This window comes from Pseudonaja textilis, chromosome 3, assembly GCF_049901715.1.
Source record: "Pseudonaja textilis isolate UNSWEBS1 chromosome 3, rPseTex1.2, whole genome shotgun sequence".
NCBI lineage: Eukaryota > Metazoa > Chordata > Lepidosauria > Squamata > Elapidae > Pseudonaja > Pseudonaja textilis.
In genome coordinates this window covers 111,551,249-111,568,306 of record NC_141992.1, presented here as the reverse complement: position 1 = coordinate 111,568,306, position 17,058 = coordinate 111,551,249, and the positions used below count along the sequence as shown (strand labels likewise).

The 17,058-nt window shown below is 46.8% G+C and overlaps 1 protein-coding gene across 1 annotated transcript; it reads right to left on the bottom strand.

The window, feature by feature from the left end:
* Window positions 1–2,455: 2,455 nt before the first annotated feature.
* On the bottom strand, window positions 2,456–5,474 carry INSM1 (INSM transcriptional repressor 1). The gene has a single exon (XM_026700899.2). It carries the CDS (start codon window positions 4,981–4,983, stop codon window positions 3,598–3,600), a length of 1,386 nt encoding a protein of 461 aa, XP_026556684.1. The 5' UTR covers window positions 4,984–5,474; the 3' UTR covers window positions 2,456–3,597.
* Between the last annotated feature and the right edge of the window lie 11,584 nt (window positions 5,475–17,058).

Here is a 17,058-nt window from a genome sequence, read left to right as displayed (position 1 = left end):
ACATTCCTTCTCATCCGCAACAGAAGTTGATATAAATTGTATATACGGTATAAAACATATAATTCATTCCTTTGGATGACATATACCTGCTTAAAATGGATCCATGAATATTTAAGTAACCTTAAATAGGTTTGTCTTTAAAGTGTCGCAGCAGAAGTCATTCTTTTATTATAATTTTGAGTGCAAGTAATATGTTTGAAATAGAAACGCAAAACTATTCCAATGCCCTAATAAAGGTTTTTATTTTAATTGTAGGTTCTTTGGAGTCATCCAAGAGTGGTATAGAAATAATTATTATATAAATAATAAATTGTAAGTAAAAACATAATGTTCAGACAAATATGACATATGGGTTGGTTGGTGATAAGCACGGGGCAGGGCATCCACAAAGAAGGTCAAACAAGTCAAACCACCCAATTGAAATCCTGCCTCTTTTGTACATGCATGTAAAAATGGATGAGGCTTCAATTGTGTAGCAGTGGCCCCCCATTTGATTTTCAGACCTCTTCCCTACCCACGCCGTCCTTGTGGGTGCAGGGTAAGAAAAGTGCACCTGCTGGCACCCTAGCAGCCATCCGGAGCTGAATTTCTACACACTGCCCAGAAGAGGAAAGGTCTCGAGATTACATAGAAATTGCTCAGTGCCACTGAAAAAAACTAAAATCCCCTCGGATAAAGCGTAGTATTGGCAAAATACAAAATACCTCAAGAGAAAAGAAAAACTCTTCTAGAAAACTGTTCTCTCCCTTCGTCTCTCTCTCTCCAAAATTTGACGCCAAGCAAGGAAGGCAGCCCTGGGCCAGAGACAGCGCCGGATGACGAAACAATCCTCCTCGCCTTTCACGTCAGAACGCCCGCTAAAGATTTGACAGGCTGGGTGGGGTATGTGTGTGTGTGTGTGTGTGTGTGAGGGGTGGACGGTCTGTCCAGGCAGCCCGCGCTGAGCTCGGGAGCACCTCAGGAGAGAGGAAGGGACTCCCAGAACTGCTGCCCTGGAGACAGGCGGCGACTCTGGCCTTCGGGGAAGCGGAAGGGCTCCTGAAGGCCGCAGACAAAGCGGGGAGGGCGCGCGAGCAGGAGCTGTTGTGCTGCGGGGGGGGGCGTATTTCTTAGACCAAGCCAAGCCCTGCCGTTTTTGCTCTTGCGCTTCCAGCATCCCCTGAAATATCTGAGGGAATGACTAAGAGTCCCCGCCCTTCGCGCGTGGCCTTCCTTCTGAGACGCACCTTGCACGACGCGCCTCCTCGGCTGTGGAGCTGCAGCTGCCTGTAGCGAAGGGGGCGCTGGCCAGGCCTGAAATGGGCAACAGAGAATGGTCCTCGGGGTCACCTAGCCTGGCCTGGCCCAACCTGCGCGGCTCCCCTTCTGCGCAGTTCCCGCTTCGGTCTCTGGAGGGCAGCCTCAGCCCCCTGGCCAATGCGTGTGCAGGCAGGGCTTCCTTGGGCGCTGGCTCTGGCCGCTAGAGCTGGCTTTGGAAGAGGCACCAGCTAAGAGATGGCGGCTTTCTGCAGGCCTCCATGGAAAGGAGACTCGTCTGCAAGGGAAAGAGAAAAGGTTTTGGGGGGAATGAATGAGGGTTCAAGCCAAAAGGAGTTTTCCCTTGCTTTGTTTTCTCTGACCAATCACGCTCACATCTCCAGCCAGGAAACTCCCATCGAAATGAAAGAGATCCATCTGGAACAAGCCCGAAGAGGACTGGGCTGTAATTCTGTTCTCACCATTGAATTTTAGGGAGCCTGGAACTCCCAACAGTGCCCAACAAATTGTTCTGGAAGACATTTCCTCTCCATGTTTCACAACATGCAGAAGAAAACCCCTAGTTTTCTGACAACTTCCAAACCATTTAGAAAATCTGCCGAAAATAAGTTTTTCTGCAGTTCAATAATGAATTCAGGACTTTGGAATGTATTCAATACAATAAAGCAATAAGAGGAAAATGAAATGTAGGTGCCGGTGAAAAAGAGGTATCTGAATGGTGAGCAGAAGCAGGCAAGAGGGCTTGAAGGCTACAGGGCTTTCCTAAGAAACACCCTGTTAATTGTGTTTAGTGTCTTTCTACCAGAAATGCTCCCTAATTCTAACTCGGAAGGATGGCCACCAGGGTAGTGCTGTCACTAAGGTCACACTGCATTTTTTTCAAGGGCTTGTTTACCTCCCCTTTCTACTTCTGGAGCCAAGCTCAGAGACTGAAATGAGAAATTGGGAATGAATGTGATGAGCTCTGATACTTATTAGACCTTTGCTCCTAAGTTGAAGAAATAGATGCTCCCCCAAATTGTAGCTAATTAACAATTGCCAACACAAATTTATTTAACTGCTAAAAAACACAAAACTTTTCTTTTTCAATTGCAGCCTCATAATCCCAATGGAGTAAACTTGGCCAATCAGAATGGTCAATGGCCATTCTGTAGGAATGGATAAAGCATAGAAAAATTAAAAGAAAAACGATGTACACTTGAATTTGAAAATATTTTATTTGAATAATAAATAATTATACAATTAAAACAGTTCTATTGAAGCATTCTATAAATAGCTAACAGTTAAGAAAATAATGTGTGTAGAAAAGAGATTGCATCTAAAAGTAAGCTGAGCTGTTTGAGAGCTCTCCAAGCAAGAATAAGAGTTGCAGTTGTATGTTTATTCTAGATATAAAAGTTAAATCCCTTTCAACAGATTTTTTTTTAAGAAGGTAATTGTGCAATCCCATCTATGCTTACCTAGAAATGAGCCCACAGATTTCAGAAGGACTTATTTCCAGAGAAGTGAGTTTGGGACTGCAGCACTTAAGAGCACAGTGAAATGGTAAGAGAAAGGCAAAAATGATAACAAAAACACCATAATTAATAAATAACCAATAAATAACCATTGCGCATAAATCAACATATACACAGAGTGTCAACAAACATCTCTAGTTCAAAAAAGAAAGAAACCCGAAAGGTTGGCATTTTATAATATTAAGGCAGCGTCTACAACATTTTTCAACAACAGTAAAGTCAAGGCAATTGTGGCTATACTAACCAAAGTTATATCTTTAAGCGGTTTGATTTTGTTCACATACAAAATAAAATTGAAGGAAACGAACCAACCAACAACAAAGAAAAGGTAAAGCCAGATCCCAGCAGTTCACAAGCCATAATAAAGCTAATCAAGTAGGTAAATGTTCAATTCACAGCCTGTGAAATGTAAAGGCATTCATCACCATTCCTTAAAGATTCACTTAGGGGCAGCGGGAAAGAGAACGGGGATTTTTCCCCATTAAAATAGCTCGAGATTTGGACCTTGGAGCAACTCCCGGGTGCAGGGAAAAGAGGGAAGGGGCTGCTCCAGAGCGCGCCCTCCGAGCGAGCGGCACAGATAGACGCCTTCAACCCCAGCATCACACAGATGCTCAACGGCTGGCAGGGGTCGGGGGAGAGTCCTTCGAAGCAGCAGCAGCAGCAGCTGAAGAAGGATCGTCGCTGGTTGGCAAACTGACCCGGCCGGATTCGCGCATGAAAGGCGCGAAGGGCCAGCCAAGTCCTTGCCATTCCGCAGGTCGGGCGAGCGGGCGGGCGGGTGGTGCTGGTGCTGGAGGCAAGGCACTGCGGGACTCCCTCTCTAGCAGGCTGGGCGCACGGGGACCTGGAGCAAGATGACTTGCCGGTTCTCCGAGGGATGGCATTTGTTGATGTGTCGGGTGAGGCCTGGCGAGCTGTAAAATGTCGCTGGGCAGTATTTGCAGGGGAAGGCCTGGGCTGCATGGAGCACGCGAAGGTGGCGCTCCTGACCGCTCTTACTGGGAAAGGTCTCCCCGCACACTGGGCAGAGGTGGCACTCCCCGGACAAGCTCAGCGAGCTGTGGCCGGCCGCCGCCTCTTCCAGACAGGCCTCGGGATGCGGCCGAGCCTGGGACAAGCTGTCAAGAGGCTCGTGGTGGAGCGGCAGGTGCTTACGTAGGGCGCTCTGTCGTCGGAAGCGCTTCGCGCAACGCGGGCAGGCGAATTCCTCGGCTCCGGCGGCCTCCGGTTCTCCGCTGCTGCCGCCCCCACCGCTCCCGGGACTCGGCGTGTCCCGCTCGCTGCTGCTGCTGCTGCTGCTACTGTTGCCGCCACCGCCGCCCCCTCCCTTGGCAGTCTCCCCCGGAGCAGGCTTGGCCTTGGTAGCGGGGCCGTTGACTGGCCGCGGTTTGTGCCATCGGCGATGCGAGGCCAGGTTAGCCGGACAGCTGAAGAGCTTGTCACACTCGGGACAGCGGTACTCGACGCGCACGATACGCGAGCACTTGTGCTGAGCCAGAGCCAGCGGGTCCGGGTAGCGTTCCTTGCACAGTTGGCAGATGAATTCGCCCAGCGGCTGCGCGCTCCCCGCTTTCAGCCCCGCGGCCGAGCCCGTCGTCGGCTGCTGCTGCAGTTGCAGTTGCTGCGTCGCTGGAGCAGGCTCCGGCGGCCCTTCTTTGATCCGCAGCCCCAGCACCGGCGACGTAGTCACCTCGTCCTCGAAGTGCAACTTGCGGGCCGCCTTGGCCTTTCGGCCTTGAGACCGCTTCGACGCGCCTGGACTCGGCGCATGGCTGCGTTGAGGGGCAGGCGGCGGGCCAGAAGCGAGGGCGGCGGCGGCGGCGGCGACTGCCCAAAGCTTGAGCTCTCCTCCAGGGCCCAAGAGTAACGGTTCCGGCGCCGGAAAGGACTCGGCCGAGACGGGCGAGGCCAGGTGGAGGCTACGCTCCTCACTCACCGCTCGCGCCGGACTGTGCAGCGGCGCCGGCGAAGAGGGGCCCTCCGGCGTCCCAAACTGCGGTACCGCGGGCGCAGGCAGAAGGGCCGCTTCGGCGGATTCCGAGGCAGAAGCCGCGCTGGGGAACTGAGGGGCAGGAAAAGGCGGAGGAACCAAGAGCTGCACCGGATCGCCCCCTTCCAGCCCAGAGGCCGGGTAGCAAGAGCAGCGCGTCCGGTAAGAAATGGGCGTAGGTCTGCGACTCCTCTTCACCAGAAAGCCCCGGGGCATCCTCGAGCAGCTCCGGAAGGCGCCTGCTGCTGGTGATGCTGCTGCCTCAGTCTCTGAGCGGCAAGCGCGGCGCTAGCATCCAGCTGGGTCCTTCTTCGACCAGCCCGCCTTCCCTCCGTCAGCCGAGCCAAACGAGAGAGGGAGAGAGAGAAAAACAGAGGAGGAGGAGGAGGCGGCCTCGCTTCGCCTCCTCGCTTCGCACGTTTCGCAGTCTGCGCTGCGGCGGACTCCCCGGGCGTCCCTGCCAGAGCGCCACGGCCGCCGACTCTCAGTGATGTTGCCCCCCCAGTCGCCCAGCCTCACCGCCCGCTTTTTAAGGGGGGAGGACAGCATTGTTCTGGCCTCCTGCTCCTCCCCGGAGCCAATCAGCGCTTCCCGCGGCTGCTCCATTGGCTTTGAGGCAGAAAGGGGGCAGGCGCCCGCCGAGCGAGTGGCTGTGCTAGGTAGAGCGCAGCAGATGTACCTGAGGGGTTCGGCGCTTCTCTTTTCTTTTTGTTTGTCCTCCCCCTCCTTTTCTTTTCTTAGGCCTTCCCTTCCCCCTCCCCTCCTTGTCCCCCAAAAGGCACACGCCCCGCCCCGCCTCCTTTCACGGTCTGCTGCTTTTCTATGGGAAGGCGCACGTGCCTCCCTTTTGTGTCTTTTCTTCAGGCGGGGCACAAGAGCTGCCAAATCGAAGTATCCATCAGCATGACAATAAGGGGATGGGGAGGACGAGTGTGTTGGCAGTTGGGCGGGTGGGGGGAGAGCTGCCCACACCTCCGCGAGCAAAATAGCAACAAAAGAGAAGAACGAGTCGAAATATGTCGAGGAGAGGGCAAAATGCAGGCGGGAGAAAAGGAGGGAGCAAGAGAAGGACGCCAATTGTTTAAAAGCCCTTTGGGGCCAAGAAAATCCTGAGGAAAGGAACGGCTATAGAAATCGTGGGGCGCGCGAGCTTCTAGTGGCGGAACAGAAGCGGCCCAGGGCCACACATGGGGGGGGGACAGAGGGGTTTGGGAGGGAGGGAGGGAGATGGGGAGGGGAGGAAAGAAGGACAAGGCGACGCGCGCGAGCCCAGCCGCGCCTCCAGCCGCTTGTTGTCTCTGCCAAGGCAAAGGCTTCTTGCGGCGAAGAGCTTTGTCCGCAGAAAGCACTGCGGCTGCGCTGGCGCTTTTGAGGAAAAAAAGCCCCCTCCTCTCGCAACTCTCTTCCCTGCTGCCCAGCTTCATTCTGTGCAAACCTCCTCGGCAGTAAAGGCATAAAGTTCAGTGGGGTTTCATTACCATTTTTTATTCCTCCGGCAAACCGGCGTGGTGGTGGGGTGGGAAGCGAAATCCCAGGCGCTCATCGGCGATTTCCTTTGCAGTTGTAACCCGGACGAAGAACCGCAAGCAGAGGACTTGCCAGGCAGCCGGGGATACCTGTGGCTGTTTCAGACCGCAAAGCTGTGCGCTATATAGCGAGACGCTCAGGGAGGAACCGCCGCTGCCTTGCGGGTGCGCCTGTTACTGCTGCTTCATTCAAGTGTTTATAAATGTGTAAAGGCCACACTGAGCAGAGTGGAATGAGCTTTTGCGCTTTGACTCGATCAGGCATTTTGATATAGAATTGTGCTGTAAAGATACAGGCAACACCTTGTATCCTTTGCTTGCTTTTCTAACACCATCCGGGTGGGAGGGAGGACTCCGTCTCTTCCAGCCCTCTTCGGATCCTAGTTAGGGACAGGATCTGACTACAAGTCTTTGCAACAAGTCCGACTCAAAACCCAGCGGCTTTCTGGAACCACAGCGACTGTGCAGCCCCACGGCTTAAAGCCCCCTCCTGGCCAGCTTTCTGTTCGGCTAGGGAAGCGGCGAGACCATTTTTCCTACTTTTGCAATCAGAGGCTCTCGGGGCCCATGAAGCAACACCCGAGGACCCATCTGCCCATCTGCCGCGCCTGGATTCCGCCTGCCAGGTTCGAAATGCTATTTCCTAACCGCTTTGCGGCAATGTGTAATTAAGCGAGCAGAATTCCTTGGAAATCGTGCCCTGTTTATTTCGGCTTCCTGTCGGTAAATAGGATTGTTTCTTTCCACCTTCTGGCCTTGATCCGGTATGCTCCCGAGCAATCTACGAGGAGGAGCTGAGCTGCATTTCAAAAGGGGCAGAGAATCGCCCCCTCCTCCTCTAAGCACCAGATGGTTCAAAACCGAATTCATTCGGTTTAAGTGGACTGATGGTGGGTCGCCATTCTGATACAGGCTCTTTAAAGTTGATGAAGGCGCCCTTGGCGGCTCGGGGAGGGAGCGAGAGAAAGGACGGAGCCGGAGGGGGCTCATGCATTTTAATCCAGTGAGGGCATTTTGCTGTTTGACATCTGATGCTAAATCAAGGGGTCTAATCAAGTAGCCAAAGCGGGGGAGAGAGAAAGGGCCTGTCTGCCCAAGGAGGTCTTTCTCTGTCTCCCCCGCCACCTTTGTCAAGGAAATTAACCTCTGGGTATTGAAAGGGAACCGCGGCCAATCTGGAGCAGCAAGAGGCGCGTGCTGCTGGGGGCCCGCCGCAGGGGCGGGGAGCGACTGGAGAGACTCCGTGCTAAGCCTTCCTCACTACGAAGCCGGTTCGGATCTTCGGGCGCTGGGAGGCCTTAGGAACAATAAGTTTATCCCGTCAGATCTTACGGCTTGGCCCGTTAAAAAAAATAATACAAAAGCAAACCGGGCGGCGCAATCGGGGAAAGTGAAGCGGGAGAGGGAATAGAAGCGCGGTTTCCTACCCGCTTTAAAACCAGCGCCGGTTCGCTCCTCCACAAGTCTCCCTTCAAGGGCCTTCATGGGCAGCATTCGAGGCTCGGCGCGCTTCGTTTTGCTGACCCTTTTATTCGCTTAGAGCTGGTAAAAGAATAGAGGATGAGTGAGGAATAGCTCTTCTTTAATTGTATAGTCAGAAAAAGTATTTCTGTCCTTCTGTATTAAACCCCAAGCGTTATCAGCATTCAGTATTGTAATCTGTAGTTTGGGTATGGATTCCATGTAGTTTTTCAACAATTCTCTGTAGCGACTCCGATACTTTCTTTCTTCTCTCCTAATATAAACGTAGCTAGTCCTTTCATTTAGATTTAGGGAACTTTCCAATTACCAGGGTTAAACGCATTGATAATTTGTCCCAATTAAATTTGATACCTGTACTGTACTATACAGCTGTAATTAAATTTTAGATGGATTTAAAAGACAAAGTGGGTTATTTTAATTTTTAAACAAATCTCTGGGGACGCAAAAGATGCAAGAGATTTTAACACACGCACAAAACACACAGTAAACTCTTGACTACGCTTGGGAGTTTTTGCCTTATATTCAGTGTCACATGAACGTAAAAGTGAACCCTCTTGGTTTAAGATCTTATCCCTTCAAAAGTCTTTGAAAAGAACAGCCTTGCAATGAGAAGGGAGAAAAAGAAGAAACATGGCAAGCACCATTTTTCAAAGCAAGTGCAAGCAGCTCTTGCGGAAGTGTGTGCAGGGAGAACTCAGTTTTTCTCAGTTTTGCAAGCAAGCATCTTAGGATGCCTGGCAGTCTAAGGCCTTCCTCCACTTGGATCTAACCCTTTTGTGAACATCCTCTGAAAGTCTCTGCTCAGAGATAAGATAAACAGCTGGACTGTTGTTAAAAATTGCCTTTTCCCACTTACCACTGTGTGTCAAAGCTCCACCCATTGCATCGAAGTCAGGTGACCAGCAACCAATGGGGTCAGAGAGGTGCCTATTGGCCATTTCAGGCTAATAGGGCACGCCTTCTTCCCTGGTCCCTACTTGACCTTGTCAGCCACCATTCTGTTGCTGTCTCCCTAGGGCACTGCGCACTGTAGCACATGAAACACAACTACCTGTCTGGCCTTGAAGTAGAATAAATAACAGTCAAATGGTATAATAGAATATCGAATATTGAAATATCATAAAACTGATATGATGGTACCTCCTCCCCCCCATTTTCTTGCCTCCCAAACAACACAGTGGAATCCATAAGTAGACATCTGTGCTAGTGATGGATGGTGTTAAAGAGGGGGCAGTAGATTCAGAGATCCCAAGCCTTGCCTCGACTATGCTGCCCATGAAGAACAACACTACTCAGGTACTAGTCAGAAAACTGGCAGTAGGAGGAGCAGATGGATCGGCAGTGGGCACAGCATTTTATTCTGCAGATTATAAAACAGGTGGAACAGTAGCAACAGCGAGGAAGGCCTCTAATGCAAGTAGCAGAGATTAGGGCAGAGATGTTGTACTTCCCAAATTATCTATTTATGGAGTAAAATTCTGCTGATTTCTAAGGCTTTTAAGACACCAGAATCTTAGAAGATGAAAAAAATGTGTTTTCTGTGCCATTCCAGTCAAGCACAAAGGCCACCAAAATATCTAAACAAAAAGTGATTCCCAGTAGTGATTTATGACACCTTCCAGCTCATCCAACGATGCAATAACCTTGAGAATGGGCTTCTGGATGCCACAGTGATGCTGTGAAATAATGCTAAAGATAATGTTAGTCACTAATGGGAAAAAGCTTGGTGGAGTCTTGTGTATTGGAATGTAGATCCCATCAATTTGGGCTAAACATAAGAAGCGCCAGGTTGAGCTATGTATACATGATTAAGAAAGAATAGAATCCACCACAAAGCATTCCAGTGATAAATACTAAATTTTCTCTTTCTCCCGCTAAAATAAATGAGACTTTCTAAATCAATTTACCTGGAAATTAAGCATCATTTGGACTCAGCCAGCCTTAAATAAACCTGTATATTATTGGACCGTGAAGTGTTCTGAGCTTAGCTTGAATCAATCACTCTCTCATTAATGGAAGATTTACAGTACATTGCAAACCAAATGTTAAAAGAAATATTGGTTGGCTGGATCCACACAGTGCAATTGGCACCAAACCAGGTTAACTAAATGCAACAGATGTGATTATAACACATGCTGTGCTGAAACAACTAAAATGTAGCTTAATATGATACAGTACTGTGGATCATTTAATATGCTTAAGACAATCATAATTTCCAGCAATATATTGAAGAACACACTATCCAACACCACTTCAGCCTTAGTGTGTTGTTTGAACCCAGATATTATTAAATGAGTCACTGACAACTTTTAGCTAAATTGCTTACTTGTGGGTTATTCAAATGGGGATAGTAGAATTAACCAGAAAAGACTAGTTTCAGCACTTGGGATCCTTAAGTCAGAAAATATTGTCTCTGAGTACATATAAAGATTGGTGCCATTTGAAGGCTTTCCTTCAATCACCAAGGCACTCCACTGAAGGGGGCAGAGCAGACTAGATTTTTCTCTTCTCATTTCTTACATGAATTTCCCCTTGCTAGCATCATATGCCTTAAAAAAAATCATACCTGCACAAATCATACTCTTTGTGAAAACGAATCATGTATAGGAGCTCAATAAATCTCCTAGGAAGCCAGGAATCTAAGCTCCTTTCCAGAATTGTTGCCATTTTTAAGGCTTCTGGCTCTTATTTTTAGAAGTACTAGGAAATCAGACGGGCAGTGTTTCATCCGAATGTTCATCAAGACATAAATCTGGTCTACTATGCTTACCTTCCAGCATTATGGCCAACTGGCGTTGCTGACTAATTGGAGTCAAAATATTATTTAATGCCACAAAGTCCTTTACAATAGAGGAGGCTGTAAATGTTTAGGTTCTTGGCATTTTCTTTATTTGCCCATTTCTTAGTGCACACACAAGATTTGCAGCCTATAAACTCTCTAGCTAAGAGAGAGTTACTCTAGCTGTGGTCTGATTGTGGTCCTATTGCAGCAGACTTTATGACTGATTCCTATCAAAATGGGAAGTGTTTGGTTTAGCAGGGGGGAAACGTTGCCTTGGCTTTCTTGCAGCCTGAAAAAGAAGCTATGAGAGAAAAAATGACTAAAGTTGTACTAGTTATACATCATGTTCATGCTGATCCTTGGGGGTTAGTTTTCTGAGCACTGGTTAAACAGGACTGAAACAGGTCTGGTGTGTAGTACAAACATTAAAATGGGATAGACTAGGATTCTCTACCATATCCCAAATGTCTCTGCCACCTCCAGCATGATGGCAATAAACAATTTATGGGTCATGTATTGCATTTGATTTTTTCTTCACTTAAAATTGACATCAGCATCAGAATGTCCTGGCATCTCCTACGTTCTGTCCAACCATGCTGTTCCTATCTTGTTTCCAGCATCAGACATATGTGAGAGCTTTATGACTTCATCACTATGTTGATACATCAGTAATGAGGACAGGATTAAATTGCCACAATAAGAGTTGGTTAAATCAGTAGAAAAGAAATGGCCATTATTATGAAGGAGCTTGAAAAGTGAAAAAGATTTCATGCACATAAGCATAAGAATTTAACTGAAGCTGAGACTGACAACTCGATAGGAAGGCACTTAGTAGAGTTAATATAAACTAAGTGGCATATTTGAGTTAGTCTTCCATTTAAGTCAAGGGAAACATTTGTTCAATGGCCGAGGATCAATCTATCTCTAAATGCTCATTATTCCCACTATTCTTGCTTTGCAAGAAGTTTAGCTTAGTATTTTCATTCACTTTAAAATATAGTGCAAATAATTGCTAATGACTTCTATCTCTACATTGTTCCTGACAGCCAAGTTAAACTGTTCTCCATCAATACGTTAGGATCGGAAAATTTGCTGGTATAAATTTTGCTTCCTCATGTTGCCAGACCTTGTTCTGCCATAGTAATGAGGTTGGCAAATGGCCTTGCTCTTCCTCATTGTTGTAACCCAAGCAATTGAAGGAGAATTCCCAGGTTGATTCCCTGGCTTTGTTTCCCTTTCCATCAAGATCCACCTGCTGGATGGAAAGATATCCACCATTCTCCTTAATATGGGTTCAGGCCGAGGATAATTTAAAGTACAAAACTTTTCTGAAAAGTTGCCTAATGAATGGAAGATGGTAAAATGGGAAAGTATTCTCCCGACCCTCCTCACAACCCCTCTTACCTACCCATTGACTGCCAGTTGGGCTGCTCTGTTGAGTTTAATTACAATCCACCTCAGAAATCGAAAAGAGTCATTACCTTGTTCGTCACACTGAATATTTGTATTACATGTGCTAAAGAAAGAAACAAATGCAAGCAACATCTATGTGTAGTGGGAAGCAGCCTTCCGATAGTTTTTCGGCTCGGGAAAGAAACCATGCAGTACAGATTGACGGGCAGCAGCACCTCGCTGGGTAGATTTGGAAGGCCGCATTTGCCCACCCCTCGATCTGAGCAGCCTTCTTCTTCTTTTCTCTCCTCCACCGCCTCCTCCTCCTCCTCCCTGCTGTTCTCCAGCGGGCTGGTCGTGCACCTTCCTCGGCTTTGGAACCACTGCTCTTACTCCCTGCGCGGTGGAAACAATGGTGGCCTTGCTGAGTACTATTTGACCCGGGCCAAGCAAGGCCTCGGGAGAGAGGCCTTTGTGTTCACAGGAATTAGCGATTGTTGTGCCAGCCCGAGGGACACGCGAGAGACACGCGAATGTCCTCCGCCCGCCTCCCTGTGCCCGGCTTCGGCCTTTATTCTCCTTCTAAGCTGCGCGCCCTCCCTCGCTTGTCACCCCCTCCCCCCGCTTTGTTCGGCATTATTAGCATAAAGCTGCCACGGATCTCCCGTTTAAATAATTACGCCTTAAAGAAGGGGGGGGGGGCTTTGAAAGAAGGAAAACAAGAAAAAAAAACAAAACCCATGAAACGGAGGGAGGGAGGACGAGATCTTCTATTTTCTCTTGTTCCATTTTCACGTCCGCCCATTGAATGCCGGGACTAACTTGGGTCCCGCTGCAATTTAGGTGAACCGAGGCGGCGGATGAGGTTGAAACCCTCCGGAAGGGCCAGAGTCAAGCGTCCTGAAGATAAGGAGAAGAAACGGCCCAGTTGGCCGCAGGCAAATACATTGGGCCGAATTTCCCGCCTCAACGAAGCCGGAGCCAAGACTTTCCCGAAAGGCGGAACTTTATTTCCATCGCCCTTTTCAGCCTGAAGAAACTATTTCGAGAAACCTGAAAGAACCTCGCCCAGAAGGGGCCGGGGAGGGCTGGTGAAGTTGCAGCTCAAGCCACCACGGCGCTAACTTTCGAGCGAAGCTGCTTAGAGACAGGCAGTTACAGGCAATTGCAGCGGAAAGGTCAGGCGCCAGCTGCCCGCCCCCGCGGCAGGAGATGCAGCGAGGCTTTGGGCGCCCCTCCCAAATCCCTGGCCCTCTACTTCGCGGGCTCTTTGTCCTTTGCTCTGTGGCGGCGTGTGCGGGAGTGCGGTGCGTCAAGGGCGCGCGTGTTTCATTTGTCCGGCGCAAATGTGTTTGCTCAGCGATGTGTGCCTTCCCTGCCTCCTCTCTACTTAATGAGGGAGGCCGTCGCTTCGTCTCCCATTAGCATACAGCTGCGGTCCCTCCTCCTCCTCCTCCTCCCTCATGGGCGAAGCACACTTTATCCGGCCTTATCATCTCTTTCCTCAACTAAAACAATCAACAGCTTTTCACACATGACTGAGCCCACTCCCAGCTCTGCCCTCAGCCCGCCTCCTTTCTCTTCTTTTGCCCCTCCCCCCCAAGTCGGAAAATAATATAAGCCTGTTTTACGTCTTCCGATCTTTCCTTCTTACTTGCTGAGAAGGAAGAGCGTATGAGCCCTTCCAAGCACCTCAGGAGCTGATTCTGTGCCAGAGTTGGAGAAGATTTATAGTTGGAGGTTCACAGTTGGGAAAGATTGGCTACATTTGTGACCTGTGACCTCTTTTCAGAAAGGCATTTTGCAGTTCTGCTTCCCATATCCCCACAATCCCAATCCCAATCTACCCGGGGATCACTCTAAGGCTAAATCTTTAGATTCCAGCCTTGCGGGTACTGGCAAACAGAAACCAAATCCAATCCACTGCACTACTCCAGTTGGAAAAGTGGTATAAAATGGGCTTTTCTTACAAAATGCAAATTGCCAGGCCCTTTTCTGTCTTGCTCTATAGTACAACATACAATTAGACAAGTCCTGGCAATATTTTTTTTCTTCCTCCCTGCACTCATGGTTGATCTTAATTTTGCTGCGAGCTCATCAATATGATAGGCTTAAGTCACCCGTATGTTGTCCCCGATTTGGGTCTGAGCCTGAAGCCGAAGCCAACGATAGACACCAGACACGAGGTGTAGGTTTTCTGATTGCTTTTTATTGGAGTACTCCAAGAAAAAGGACTCCTGCCCAAAATGCTAAGAACAAAGGATTAAGTAAGCTTTATACATTTTCACTAAAGGAGAGGGTGGGACAAGGTGAGGTAATAAGAAATATCATCTAATAAACATTTTAGTAATAGTTCTATAATTTGTTCTATTGTCCCCAACTGCCCCTATTCCTAAGACTTGGCTAATGAATGCCCCAGGAGTTATCTAATACACATTTTATTTGCTCCAGGCCATCTCTATTCCTAACTTCTAGCTGAGGCCTTCAAGTTGTTTGCTACTTTTATCAGCTTTCTAACTACCCAGAATTGTTACAAGCTTTACACATGCATATTTCCTGTAGATAAGCATTCCTTGCTCTTGCTAGACAGACTCCACAATTATAGGCTTCCTGATATACTTTCAAGTGTGTGCCATGACCTGGCTTTATTTTAGCAGGCAGCCCATCACTTAGCTGCATTGGTATTAGTGCCCTCATTCTGGCATTGTCCCTAGGCAGCTTGATGCACAGTCTTACTTTTGGTTTTATCATTGACCTCAAGTCTGACTATTGTGCTGACTTGAAACAGACCAAAATTGAAATCAACAATGAAAACAGCAAATTACATGCCAAAATGGTTTCTAATGATTCAGGAATGTGTGGATAGAACTTTTAACTCAGCAGTGGGGAAAGATTCTTTCACTGAATGTAGCTAAATCTGACCTCAGTACTGCTAAAAACCCATCCCATAAGGGAATTGTCTCATGTAAGCTCTTAGAGAATGAACATTACAGAATGCGTGTTTTTTGTTGTTCACAAAATTAATTTGTGAGCGCATGTGATTTAAGAATCCAGGAAATTGCTAAATAGCTTAGCAGTGGTTGTTTAATGAAGCTATTACAAAACAAATGATTAAGTGTTAATAATTATTCTTCCTTTTGAAGATTTGAAAAAATGCTTTTGTTCTTGTGCACAGCACCTCATTGCTACTAAATAAAGCAATCCATCTTTTTTCAGGTTTCTGCATCGGCCTGAAATTTTGATAAAAATGCAGCTGCTTTAAAAATCATATTAATGCATTTGACCTTTTAAACCAGATGCATCTTTTTTTTCCCCAAATGCTGTGCTCACGTGAAGTCTTAAAAACTCCAAAATAGTTTTGAAGCATGCACAGCCCTCTTAAGCATTAGGCCTGACTTGGGAGGGGAGCACAGAGACCTTCTTTCCACCAGGTTGGGAGTTTTTATGCTGGTCTTGACTGATTTTGATCAGTTTTAGTTGTCTTTGGTTGACTGAAAGTGCTTTCTGTGCAATATGTTTTACTGAATTTGAATGCCTTTGCTCTTTTCAATTCTGTAAACTTCCCTGAGCTGCATGTTGATTGAGCAGCTATATCAACTGATTAAATAAATGAATAAGGCTCTGTACTGGAGTTACTTTTACCTGCTTGTTAGTGTTCTAGAGTGAGAATTGAGCAGCTATTTTTGCCTTCACAAAATAATTAAGCAATTAATAGGAACAAAAGAATAGTTGCCTGCACCGAGAAGAAAGTAGATATGGAAAATGTTCTGTGTATATTAAAGCATTTTATTTATACATTCATTCATGTATTGGATTTAGAGCCTACTGACTCCCACATTATTCTGGGAAGCTTACAGTTGAAAAACAGAAAAAACATACAAAAAACTCTAAAACAAAATCCACAGTGTAAAAAAGACTTGAATATTAAAATATACCACCTTTAAATAAAACTCTGTGATAAATTAAGTTCATATAGCATATTTTCTAACAATGCATGGATAGTTATTCTGTGAAATATCCTAGATACAGCAATAACTATAAATCTGCTTATCTTTGCAAGTTTATTAGAATAATTTATTAGAATAATTTGCTGTTAATAGGCACTTTTAACAATAGCTATGTATTACCTCCAGTTGGATTCTCAGTAGGTATTGTTTTGAAGATTGATTGGGAAGGTGTGTTTATGTTCTTCTTGTGGACACCTGGACTGCTACATGATACTGGAATGGAAAACTGAAAAGGACGGATCTTTAACCCACCACAATTCTTTTGTGAAGATCTTCATTTAAGATTGATTAAATCAAGCATAAAACATAATTGTGACATTTTTTAAAAGGACCATGTGAAAGATTATTGCTGCTGATAAAATAATGGACAGGTCAACCACTAAAAGTGAAGAATGCTTCCACTGTATACCTCTTAGAAATTGAGGGACTGTATTCAAGGGAAGATCTCTTTATTGCCTCTATGGAGCTTAGTTCCCTTTATGGAAGCCTAACTGAATGTGCAATTACTTTGCATATAATGACAAATGACCAAGGGCCACAGATAGACATAAAGATCAGGTAGGCAAAGAGGGGCACACAGAGTAAAAGAGTGAAAGACTAATTTGAAGATGGCATTGAGCAGGTCAATAAAAAAGTCTAACTCTTAGTTTTTGTTCTGTCTTTTTTGTAGTTAAGCATTTAATAGTTCATTTGGTGAACTTTAATAGATCATGCAAACCCAAAATGTAAGAATAATTTAGTGACCGATGAAGCTTAATGTAGAAATCCAGCCAATGAAGCACAGTGAAATACATACATTCAGAAAGACAAACTTAGAGTGGGAAGGGTTAAAAAAACCCTAAAATCCTCCTTCAAGATTCTGTTTCATGCCTACAACCTACACCAATAAAGTTTCAGCATTCCTGTGGAATCTGTTTCCTGATAGGGTCTAACTTCAATCTTGAAACCTGACTCTGTCCTTCACTCATTCTTATATTCAGATAGTTACGGTGAAGTCATTTTAAGTTTCTAGGGGTTCTCTTGATTTCTTGGTCTTTTGTAACTGCCCCCTTATAACCCTTTCAAGATCATCTCTGGCTTTCCAATAATTATTCTGTACTAT